We start from the raw sequence: 12,348 nt of genomic DNA, 5'->3' as shown, positions 1-12,348 counted from the left end.
AAAGAAGCCAATAAAAACCACAAAAATTAACAAAATGACAAAATTTAATACATAGTTTTAAATAATCGGGGGCTGGGGATTTAGCTCAGTGGTAGAGCGCTTACCTAGGAAGCACAAGGCCCTGGGTTCAGTCCCCAGCTCCGAAAAAAAGAACCAAAAAAAAAAAATAATATTTGCATGTCACTAAACTCAATTCCCCAGTAAACAGACATACATTTAGCCAGAAAGAGGATCACCATCATGAGAGATGTAGAGGATATACTAGGGAAACAGACCTAAGACACAGGTCCCTATAGCAATTCTGTGCAGTTTCTCTATCAATAAAAACCAACAAGCTCTAGAGGTAAATGTTTGTGTTAGTGCTGACCTACACCACCAGACATATATTTTCTTTTAAGTAAATAACAAAATCATGGGGCTTACAATGTAATCAAATATCCTGAAACGTGAGTTTGCAGTGTTCCCTACACTTTTTAAATCAAGTCTGACTACCATTTTGGTTGTTTCCAATCCTGTCTGAGTGCATCATCAAGGGAATCCCAAGGGAAATCAGAAATGGGTTCTTGAAGCTGTTGCACAGGGCCAGTATAGACCTAAGTACCACAGAGGAAACCTTGATTCTTATCACAAGGGATCATTCACCATCCCTCTTGTCACATAACTTATGGCAAGATGTCACCTCTCCTGACCTTAGCTTCTTCTCCTAAATGCTGCTGAAGGGAAGATTTGGTGTCAAGGGTTCTGGATTCAAACCACACCAACACTGAATTCATTTAAATAGGTGTAGTTCATTGAATGCACACACCAATACAGTTCAACCAGAGCAACAGCTCACAACTGTGTACTGGACATTGCTATGGCCCAGCTCATTGCAAGATCCACATGGGCTCATGCACAAGTGCTGGAAATGCTGCTGTCTATGGCCCTGACTCAGGGTTCTTATTTTCTTGGATTCTAATGGGTCCTACGTGAAACTCATAGTTGGGGAACTTGTTAAGATTAACAAATCTCATAACATACAGAACATAAGAGGGTATGTTACCAGCACCACACAGTTCAATGTCAGATTTTTTTGTTTTTCTTAGTTTGTTTCTTGGCATCCATGATGTGGAGGCATATTACAGAACAATAGGAAAGAGCTGGCTGCTGTGTAACAAATTTGCTGCTATTAAGGTAGGTATGGGGGCAAGACCTCAGCAATAGCCCTTAAGATGGGAAGGAGATGATGTGTTTGATAACTGAAAGGAACTGCCTCAGCTGTGTTTCTCTGCCTGCTCAGTGCCCACTCAACATCACTCTGTCCCTGAAGAGGAACTCAAGGTCTGCCCCCTGCTGCCTGTGAGCCAGGATTAGGCACAGAAAGGCAAGGCCACAGTGCTGGTTTCCAATCCCTCAGTAATGCTGGATTTCCAATAATGTACTTGTATACACAAATACTGTGTGGTAAGTTGCAAAAGATACTAATCATTTCTCATATAGGGCAGCAGTTGATTGACTACAACTAATTCTACTTAAGAAAAGAGAAAGAAACCTGGCTCTTGTGGAAATATACAAAGAAATATCTATGGTGGTGGGGAATGAATTCTGCCATGGACTGAACTCAGAAAAGAGGGGTTGGAAGAAAGATACATGGTTAAATAGCCCACCAGGTTCATATTGTGTCAACTTGATTTAATCTAAGGACAAAGAAGTGGAGTATCTCTGATGGCTTTCTTCTAATCCCTTGAAAGGATCCCTGGGGATTGGCCTCAGTACATCACACTTCTTGATGGGGCAACAACACTCAAGGAAGCTTGAGACTGTCATAGGCACAGTATTATGCTACATATACAGAGTAGATAATACTAAGATGTTCAGATGGTGGTATCCATTTGTATGCACTCTTAATGTGGACGTAAGGAAAGAGAGAGATCAAGGTCCTTAGAATAGAAAGATCAGTTCCAGTTTTTTTTTTCTACCATTCCAAACTGAACGGCTGGTAGGGAGAGAATGGTAGATAATCGAGAATTAGTAGATGATGCTTTGAATGAAGTGTGGGTTTCTGTGCTGGTTTTAGACAGGATCTCAAGTATCACATGTTGCCCTCTCCCTGGCTGGCCAGGTTCACTCTGAGCTCAGATGAACCTCTTTCCTCTTTCCAATACATAGGCTTACAAGAGTGGCCTCCAAGGACTGTGAGGACAGCATTAGCCTTTGACAGTTGAGGTGTGTAACCCACAACTATAGTTTTAGCCACATTTTCCCATGTCTACCAGCTATTTCAGATTGTTGCTGTTAGATGCCTGACAATCAAGGATGCAGAATAATACCCTGATAGAGAGCAAGGACATGGTGATCACATCCTTGCCTTTTCTGTATGTTCTGGATGAGGTCTGTTAAAATTCCAATATTGCAAAAATCTTTATATAGGGCCCATCACATTAAGGGTCACTATGCACTGTTCTATCTAAAATGGCCTAATCAGAACTGACTACCATATAATACTTCCTGCAGTCCTCATATGAGAGAGAAGCTTGAGCTTTTTGTTTTGACTTTTTCTCTTCTCTTTCTTTCTTATTTTTTGCTATATAAGTTGCTATATGAATTTGCCCCCAAAATTTGAACTACGGAAGTGATCTATCAGTGTTAATGTGTGCATTCTATAAAGTATTCATTATTTACTATGATAGATGGTTTTGTGTTTGGTGGGGTGGACATTTCCCAGTGTACAGGTGCTGGGACCTTGCTCTATCCACTTAATGATGTTTATAGCTTCATTTTAGATGTTTATGTGCACCCCCTATATCTCTTGACTATTTTATTTTTCTGACAGAAGCTCATGGTATATCTTACTCAGGCTTGTGAGCAGTGCTCCTTTGTCGACATTGGTGCAGAGAGGAGAACCCCACAAGCAGAATGAGGTTCCCTTCACTGGTGGCTCTAATTTGCACTTTCCTCTGCCAACTGGTCTCCACACTTTGCCTAGCACTTTAAAGACATCAACTCTTTCTCCTAAGGAATTTCTTGGCAATTATCGATTGCTAAGCACATGACTTCATGAGTGTACCCTAACACACACCCATGTTGTAACCTACCATGCAGTCTATTTCTGGATGTGATTTAAAGCACCCATAATAATGAGACAGGAGAACTTTTGACTGCATATTCAAGCTGGTGTGAAATCTCAGGAAGTTTTAATGGCTAACATTGGTGAATGAGGACGATTTGAGTTAGGATGAGACATTTTTGGGCAGGATTTGGAAGGAAACATTCATTTAGATGCATAGGAATTACTAAGGTTTTTATAATCAAGCCTAGAGGAAAATTTGGCTTTGGAAGAAGGAGATGCTCAGTGGCTCTGCCCCGGGAAAGTCTCCTGGAAAGGGCACCTCAGCTTATGCTCAGTACAGGGAGAACATTAGCAGGGAGACAAAGTCTGCTCCCCATGACATCTGCTGTCCCTTCTATGACACTCTATTGTCTCCTAGAGAGTTCTGGCATCCTCTGTGATGTCACCAGTGTTGTAGTGACAACCAGTGCCCTAGTTTCTCTCAGTCTGAGTCTGGCGGTTACAAGCTAAGACATGTTTTCCCGTCTTCGCAACCGTTGTGGGAGGGGGAACGTCGATTGTGGAGAGACTACAGTGAAGGAGTCTGGCCTTTCGTCTCAAAGTAATGATGGACAAAGACAGCACTTCTGGGGAATGTGGAGTAAGTTCTGGGCAGTGTATTTTGAGCTTCCTACCGGGGTGCTGCAGGCTTAAGCTGACCTTTCTAGCAATGGGCCACAACAACTGGAGCATCTGAAAAGGAATTGAATTTCCATGAATATCACAATCCCTGAAAGTCAGGATTTCAGAACTTTAGTTTCCCCATCCCCACTGGGAGGATATGGTAAGGCCAATGCTATTATATTGTGAACTTCTGGCCTTTACTTTTCACTTCATTTGTTATGTTACATTGATATAAAAACACCATCAGGAGTCATGGAGGGTCCACCTTTTCTGAGTTTAGACAGGGCAGCAATGGATTTCACTATCATTGCTTCTTTAAATACAGTGGATATCTGACAGTAGGAACAGGGGGAGATTGTGCTCCAGGCAATAACCTTATGTTCTTAGACCTTCTCTGATTTCTTCTAATTGCAGGGTCATCGTTAGCTTTATATATTAGAGGTTGTGTGTTACAAACATTTTTCTAAAATACCAAAACTATTTGGAACGTGTAGACAATGATTCAGCCTGTAACCCATTGGCACTTCGGGGTTTGGTATTTCAAACAGGGGAATTGATAAGTCTGTTGACCATGTCCTCCCTGGAAATGCGTTTTAAATCCAAAGATATTGGCCTAGAGTATCAAGGTAGGACATCTGAGTGTCTCCAATCACTCAAGTTTTGTGAATGGTGAATTTATCATCTGAGTTCTGAAACCACAGGGGTGAGGGTCCTGAACCAGCTGTACCCTGTTCAGCTGATAATAATCCTGGAGAAGCCATCTCCGTGGTACATGTAAGCACGTGATGTCCGGCATAGGGAACACCTGGCTGCTTACATCTCTTGGTCTCTATAGAGTAGTGGGAGAACTGAGATCCCCTGAGGAGGCCTCTTAAGCATCGACCAATCGTCTAGCAGTGACACTGGGTTCCAGGCTTGTTCTCCTGTTTAGGCCTCACTGTGGTCTATGTACACTCTATACATTCTCCCCATGCAGGTTCACTGTGTCCTTCTACCTACAGACGCTGGGAGAGAAACATCATCCACTGGAACTGAGCTAAGCAAGAAGCAGGCCAAGAAGGAAAATAAGAGGTGGATTAAAGAGCTGCAGCTCATTACAGAGGAGCGAAACGACCTGAGAGATTGCCTGATGTTTGTGACAGAGAGATCCATGAAGAACAGGTATGAATCGCTCCAAACGCTCTTGTTCCATTCCTGGGTGTTCAATGTCTCCTTCATCTTATCCTTTTAAGGTTTTGGGTTCTAGAAAGCTGTGTCTCTGTAATGACCCCTTTTTAAACCTCACCTCCCATATAGAGGAGATTCAGAACCTGACCCTTCCTGAGGAGCCAGATGGAAAATGGACTCATCTGCTTCCATTTATTGAAAAGCAGAACTTGTGGTCTGAATGAAGAATTCAGGGATAAAGTCAGGGAGAGTGAGTTCCCAGTGTGCATTTGCAAAGCCCTGGACAGCTGGTGGCTTTGCAAGATTGTAATTGCAGTGAGTTTATGGTGAGTCTCTGTACTTGCTAGGCAGGGGACTGAGTGCTGGAAGATCCAGGCAGCAGCCTGAGGGGGTTCATCTCAATGCTTGACTAGAAGGTCTCAGGCTCAGGCCTGTTTGTTATTGTCTGTGTGTCTTGCCCTCTGAGACAGCAATGGTGCATGCATTTCTCCTGGTTCTCACAGTGCTCTCTGTTTCCATATTTCTCTTTCTCTGTTTACATTTCTCTTTATTTGTGGCTGTGTCTCAGTCTGTGTATGTGCATGTGCACACATTCAAATGCATATGTATAACATTTATATGTTTATATTTCCCTCCAAATTTGAGTCTAGGGGTCTATGTCTTGGCCTGAGTATTTACCCATGCTACACTTTCGTGGAGATGTGAGTGCTTTGTTCTGGGAGCCCCATTGTCAACAGCACAATTCTTTGACTGTGTGGTCACATTTGTCTGTATAGTTGAAACCATTGGGCAGATTATTATTTTGTGGCCAGATGTGATCTCAACTCCATAATTATGTGTAATGCCTGTCTCTACACTATTAGTTATTCAGAATGAATAATTCCTGTTGTCAAAACAGGAAAAATCAAATCACATTTTCTGGGTGTGTAGGGGAGTACCCGGAAGAGCTGTGGCTGAGGCTTTTGATAACATAACTGTCTTGACTCCAGGTCCAGTCTTCTGTATTGAACAAAGGGAGCCAGGGAACCCTCCATCTGGATGCTGAGCTTCCGGTGTCCTGGCCCCAGAATAACAAGTTTCTGAAGCTGAAGAAGATCCCAATATATAGAATTCAGAAGGTGTCCTTCCAGGGCTGGGGTAGTACAGGACCCACCCTAAGTTCATATATTCCTAAATGCTGATGTTTGCTGTATTCTATCATTTGGGGCCAGACCCCACTTCAGGCCAAATCCATATTATGAAGACCTGGAGAGAATGGAGGAGGTGGTCATGTCAATTCTGCACAACTTAGAGATGGAAAACACTGAGATCCATGAGAATAGCCACAGCTGAAGAAGGAGATTACCTTCTCTAGGTAAGTCCTGGTCAGAAAGGCTATCACCTGTGGAATGGCCATTTCTGATTTCTTTGTTCTGGATTGGATGGTCTTCAGCTGTGATTCTATCTCTTGTGCTGTTTACACATCAGTGTGCCAGGGTCATTAGGACTCAGTTTTCAGTTCCACAAAATAGTGTTACTCATCCCAGGATTGTCTAGGCATCTTCAGAAGGCTCTAGATAGAACAGCACTGATTGAAGTCAGAAGAAGGTTATTAGGCTGACCTGGGCCTACGGTGTCATACCAGGTTTTACAAAACTCAGTGCGTGGACCACATGGTTAGAATGACCTTCTCTTGGTTCTACTGACCTCCTTTGAGGGTGTTGGCCCAGTACTAATTGATGTTGTCCCCATGCATTGGGCTTTCATGGATAGTTGTAGATCCATGTTCTTTTTGAGAGATTTGGACCCTATTTGATGCTTGGGCCATAAAAATTTTCTTCTTCCCTGAATTGGCTCTTTCCTGTTTCTGCAGCAGCCTTATATGTATCAAGATGTATTCTACGTCTTCATGGGTATATGGGTTTTAGGGTTGTTAGTGGAACTTGGAAGTAGGAATGGGAGAAAGGGGCAGCAAGATCTTACTATGCAGAATGTATTTCCAGTAACCTGCTTAGCCGCTCCTGATGGAGAACACATGTATGAAGAACTTCGTCACATCTATGCAGGAGAGCAAGGTGGTACAGATTGATTGTGCACTGATACAGAAATATTTGATTGAATTGAACAAGAACGATAAATATGAATAGGAGAAGACCAGAAACCGCCAGACCCCAGCAATATCTGGTAGGAATAAGCAGCTGTGTGAGCTTAACAATATCTGATACCATTTTCCAATTTCATACATCTTTGCTTTCCCCTACAATCTTTCTAATTTACACTCCCAACGAGCCAACCATGGCCTGTAATGAAATTGTTCATTGCTCTGTCTATGTACAAGTATTCTGGGAAGTTAACCACTTTTCAGAAACTGAACTATTGGCAAGTATATTTTGCTTCTCTTTTTGAAGCTGCAGTCCAGAAATGGTGACAGATGAATAACATATCATATTATGGCATGACTGTGTGATATGCTATGTAGAGTTTTGAACAAGGTCTTGGTCCTGTGACAAATGACATTTTGTGGTCATGTGACCTCCTAGGTAGGAAGCACCGTTGTGGGATAAGAACCAATTGCAAATGTCGAATTCATCCTTGTCATTGACTTTTTTTTTTTATCTTGGTGACATGTGGACATCTCCTTTCTTCCTGCAACCCAATGAGGTCTCTTCCCATTGCCCTGTTCTTGGTTTGCACTGGTATAAGTCTGGGTCCCAGATTGGCAGCCCACATTACTGTGATGCTTGCTGGAGATTTGCCCTGCCCGCAGAGTTAACAACAATGATATCAGTTAAAAGGTCCATCTCGACTGTCCAATAGAACTGAGGTGGTAGAAGGCAGCATTCTGACAGCTGGCTTGCATTTGCCCACCAAATCAGTGTCTGAAAAACTGCCTTCCTCTCCCAGGTCTCAGAAAGTGCAAGAGAGCTGGAATTGGACACACCCCAGTAAGAGAGCTTCCTGAAGAATAAGTTGCTTTCTCAGGAGTCCCCTGCTGACAAACATCCTGACTATTAACAACATTTTTTGGATGAATATTCTTCCTCATAGTTAATTTGTCATTGCTTAGAGACCCTAAATTTATATATCACTAAGCCAGCCTGACTGACTGAGGTCTTACTCACTTTCTTCTTTAGAAATCACCACTTAAGAGACACCTTGGGGGACCGCCTTTCATTATGTGTGCTAGAGGAGAAACAGCAATACATCTGTGCTTCTAAATGTTCGTTAAGAATATGATGTTTAGGGGCTGGGGACTTAGCTCAGTGGTAGAGCGCTTACCTAGGAAGCGCGAGGCCCTGGGTTCGGTCCCCAGCTCCGAAAAAAAGAACCAAAAAAAAAAAAAAAAAGAATATGATGTTTAGAAATATTCTGTTATGATTTTCATTGAAGTTTTCTATTTGTTGTTTCATAGTTATATGCTCTTGTTACTATTTTTCATTTTTAAAATACTTTAAATATTTATATTAATTCATTTTAATCCTGTTTTGTTGTAAATTGTATTTCTTATCAATAAAAATTGATTTTAATCTCTTGACTCTTAAGACCATCATTCTTATTCAAGGGTTCTTTCTGCTCCTGTGGACTTAGAACTGACAGCTGGAGATGGATCTCTGCATGTTCCAGGGAGCCTGGGCTAAATAGTGAATTCAAAGCCAGCAAGGTGTACCCAGTGTGAAGTGTCTTCTGTGTGGATAATGTGGCTGTCTCTCAGATGCACACTTTACTATGTAATCCCTGCCATACTTTACCCATACTGTCATGTGTTCTGCTCACCTTAACATATAACAGTCTGCATCTCACATTCATTGTTGACCCTGTGCCCCACATATTGAGTAATATACACTCATTGCTGTACAGCTACAGAAAAATTGACAACATTCTCAAAGGAATACAGAAGTCATCCTAATGGAGAACCATGTGCTTCAGCTTTTCTTGCAATACAGCATCGATATTTACCCCAGAGATTATGACCTTCAATGTCATGCTGGGAAACAGGTTTTGACAGATGGTCTTGTCCTTGACCAGAAGTATGCTGTGTTTTTATTGATGTAGATTAGACTTACTTTTATCATTTATGTCAATGGGTCTTTTTTTCTACAGTCTGTCTGTGGCCTGTCCTGGGTGAATTTCCCTCATAGTCCAAAGGAAGGAATCCCATTCCCCGTTGTATATTATTGTTAGGGACCACGTGGTTCCTCTGAGAGAACAGCCGATGCTCTAACCTCTGAGTCGTCACCACAGCTTCTTCAGGTGGCTTTTGTCTTTCCAGGGCATGTGCTGTATTAGGTGGACAGGATCACCTCCAATTAAATAGATCTCAGGAGATGTGTGTTCACAGGGAACTTACTGAGCCGTGCGTGCTCAACGTGTTAGGTTGCCAGACATCCGTACAGGGCTCTGGTGTTCCCACTGCTCATTGTTGGTCAGGATCATCCTCCAGCACCACTTAGTTTCCATATTAGAGCAGATCTTTCACCTATTACCAATGAGGACCATGTATATTATTCACATCTGATAAAATACAGAATAGAAACTAACTTCCTTTAGGCCAGCTTGGCATAATGAATTCTTTTGATTGTTAGCAAGAAACTTATCTTTATCTAAGCAGTTTAGGGAGGAACCTCAAGGGCATCCATAGTGAATGCAGCCTACAGCTGTGACCACAGGTTTCTTTTGGAGAGCAGGCCTGTGCAAGCCCAGAACCTAGGTGGGACAGTTCAAGCTACCCTTTTTCCACGGCCAATCTCAGATCACATTAAGAAAGTATTTCTTCCAGGTGACTGATTTCCAATTTATGGAATTGAACTAACTTACTGAGAGTGGAGGTGACTCAGAGAGTTAAAGTACAGAAGGAATAATCCAGAATGTCCACAAACAGTTGCTGTCACCCCAGGGCTTTTAAAAGCTCAGCACCTAGAGAACTAATGTAGTCTTTGGTTATTCTCAAGCTTAGGTCTTCTACTCATTATAAGCTAACCATGACACAAAAAGAGTCATCTGTGTCACAATAGAAACTAGTTGTCACTAGATTAACACCACACTATCACATCACTACCGTGTTTGAGGTTCTCAGTTACTATCTAAGAACCTGGAAGTGACCTGGGTCTTGCTACACATACTCATAATTTATGTCCACATTGTCAGCTGAGAGTCTTCATACAGCCTGCTCTGTAATTTTGTAGAAGATTAATAGTGTTCTTGTGAGCACAATGTGATTAGGAAATCGGGGGATCCCAGGAGCCTCTCTGAATTCAAGCCCTCCATGCACTGTCAGATGCAGCCAGAGGACAAGGGGCTGTCGGTTCCAGGACTCTCCACATCCCTGCTGGGGTGCCATGCCCAGCCTGGAGAGTGAGGGTCGGTCCTGCTGTCCCCAGTCCCTCATGCCCAGAGCCTATCCACTGGCTGGCTGGGCTTGGCTTTCCTGTGCCTGGCCCTCCTTTGCCCATCCCTGCCCTGCCTTGCCCTGCCCTGTTGACTCTCACTACTTAGGCCAAAGAATTTGAGATTTGGGCTCTCTGGCCCTGCACTCAGAGCCTCTGGGAAGCAAGGAGACCCAAAGGGACAGACCCCAGGCCTGGCCCTGGAGTCGTGCATCTCCCCCTACCCAGAGGTGTATTCCACAGTTCTCCACTCCAAGTTTAGTTTTCAGGGACCCCAGCAGGTGGCGCTCGTTGCTGAGCCTCACATGTGAGCCTGGGATAGTGGTGGGATGTAAAGTGCTGGAAGTCTTTCAGAAAATCCAGGCTTTTCTCAAACTCTCTGACCATCCAGCGCCCTCCCTGGTTCACCCACCCTGTGGAAGGTGGGAATCCACTTTTGGATGTCCTGTGTGACTTTCCCTGCAGAATGGGCTCTCCTGCAGGAGATGCTTTCACATGCTTCTTTAAAAGCACCTGTTCCTCAGACATAGATCAGCTGTGAAAACAGGCTTCTTCAAGTCAGTGTGAGAGCTCCCCCTCCCAGCTCAGAGCTGCAACACCATAGGATCCTCCAGCCCCAGTGCTAGGTGAGTCCCCCAAAGGTCTTAGAGCAAAGTGCCCCTTCTGAGAAGTGACTTAGAACAGAAGGTTCAGAAGTGACAGTCAACCCCCAAGTGCTTCTTCCAGGAGAAAGCAACCAGCTGTCCCTTTGAAACAGTGGTGGCTCCCACATGACCCAGTTCTGTGATTGGAGGAGATTTTCTGGTACTTTGTTGCCCAGTCACAGTGGGGATACATTCTTGATCCATGCTCATTCCTACAAGAAAAGGTCCTCTTCCCCACCCAGGCCTTGAGTTGAACCCAGGTACTTAAAGATCAACGGACCAGAGAGAACAGAATGCAGTCCAGGGGAGAGGAGAGGCCAGAATGATCTTAAAGCAGAGAAAAGCCCCATATCGGCCATCTAACAACTTTAGGGTTTGTTCATATTGTGTACTTCAGAACCTTAAGGTCACATTTTCTGATAACACTGTTAGGAGAAGCAGAAGTCTACTGTGGGTGGGATTGTCCCAAGCAGGGAGGGGATCTGACTCTGCAGGCCTGGCCACCCTCTGTGTTCTCCTGAAAATAACTGTTGGTCAGCTGTAAATCTGAAGTCAGAATTGTTTTTTGTCAACTCAAACGGATGACATTTCAAGTCTCACACACTATGTGACTTTACACACAGGGTACTTGAACTTACTTCTAGAGAAGTGACTATGGGCCGTCAGAGGGAAACCATTCTTAACTTTAGCATTCTGTCTGTATAACAGTCTACAGGGACTGGCTTCCTGGACAGACATGTTCAAGCAGACTCACATTGTTATGGGGAAAACCTGAGGCAAGAAATGTCCTGGGGACAGTGATTTCAGATTGTGCCTTTAGCCAGGAATCTCTGTTGTCCTTAAGGCCTGCTAAAACATGTAATTAGTTCAGGGCATCTCTGGTCTGACAACTGTTCCGGGTTCTCCTGAGAAGAAGGCCTTACTTTAAAAGTATTTCACAGATGCCCTTCAACAGAGGAATGGATACAGAAAATGTGGTACATCTACACAATGGAATATTACTCAGCTATCAAAAACAACGAGTTTATGAAATTCGTAGGCAAATGGTTGGAACTGGAAAATATCATCCTGAGTGAGCTAACCCAATCACAGAAAGATATACATGGTATGCACTCATTGATAAGTGGCTATTAGCCCAAATGCTTGAATTACCCTAGATCCCTAGAACAAACGAAACTCAAGACGGATGATCAAAATGTGAATGCTTCACTCCTTCTTTAAATGAGGAAAAAGAATACCCTTGGCAGGGAAGGGAGAGGCAAAGATTAAAACAGAGACTGAAGGAACACCCATTCAGAGCCTGCCCCACATGTGGCCCATACATATACAGCCACCCAATTAGACAAGATGGATGAAGCAAAGAAGTGCAGACCGACAGGAGCCGGATGTAGATCGCTCCTGAGAGACACAGCCAGAATACAGCAAATACAGAGGCGAATGCCAGCAGCAAACCACTATAGGT

General features: G+C 43.4%; 1 protein-coding gene across 2 annotated transcripts; it reads left to right on the top strand.

Annotated features, from left to right (window-relative positions):
* Positions 1-3,532: 3,532 nt before the first annotated feature.
* LOC147998816 (uncharacterized) lies at positions 3,533-8,391 on the top strand. 2 transcript variants are annotated; one of them, XM_087595503.1, is made up of 5 exons: positions 3,533-3,689; positions 4,714-4,873; positions 6,091-6,233; positions 6,862-7,042; positions 7,763-8,391. In XM_087595503.1, exons 1-3 carry the CDS (start codon positions 3,563-3,565, stop codon positions 6,209-6,211), a joined length of 408 nt encoding a protein of 135 aa, XP_087451629.1. In that variant the 5' UTR covers positions 3,533-3,562; the 3' UTR covers positions 6,212-6,233; positions 6,862-7,042; positions 7,763-8,391. The 2 variants fall into 2 exon arrangements, with proteins under 2 accessions (XP_087451629.1, XP_087451630.1); XM_087595504.1 differs by having other exon boundaries at positions 7,993-8,383.
* Positions 8,392-12,348: the final 3,957 nt, after the last annotated feature.

This window comes from Rattus norvegicus, chromosome 19 (assembly GCF_021556685.1).
Source record: "Rattus norvegicus strain SHRSP/BbbUtx chromosome 19, alternate assembly SHRSP_T2T, whole genome shotgun sequence".
NCBI classification, from domain to species: Eukaryota; Metazoa; Chordata; class Mammalia; order Rodentia; family Muridae; genus Rattus; species Rattus norvegicus.
This window is presented reverse-complemented; position numbering and strand designations above follow the sequence as displayed.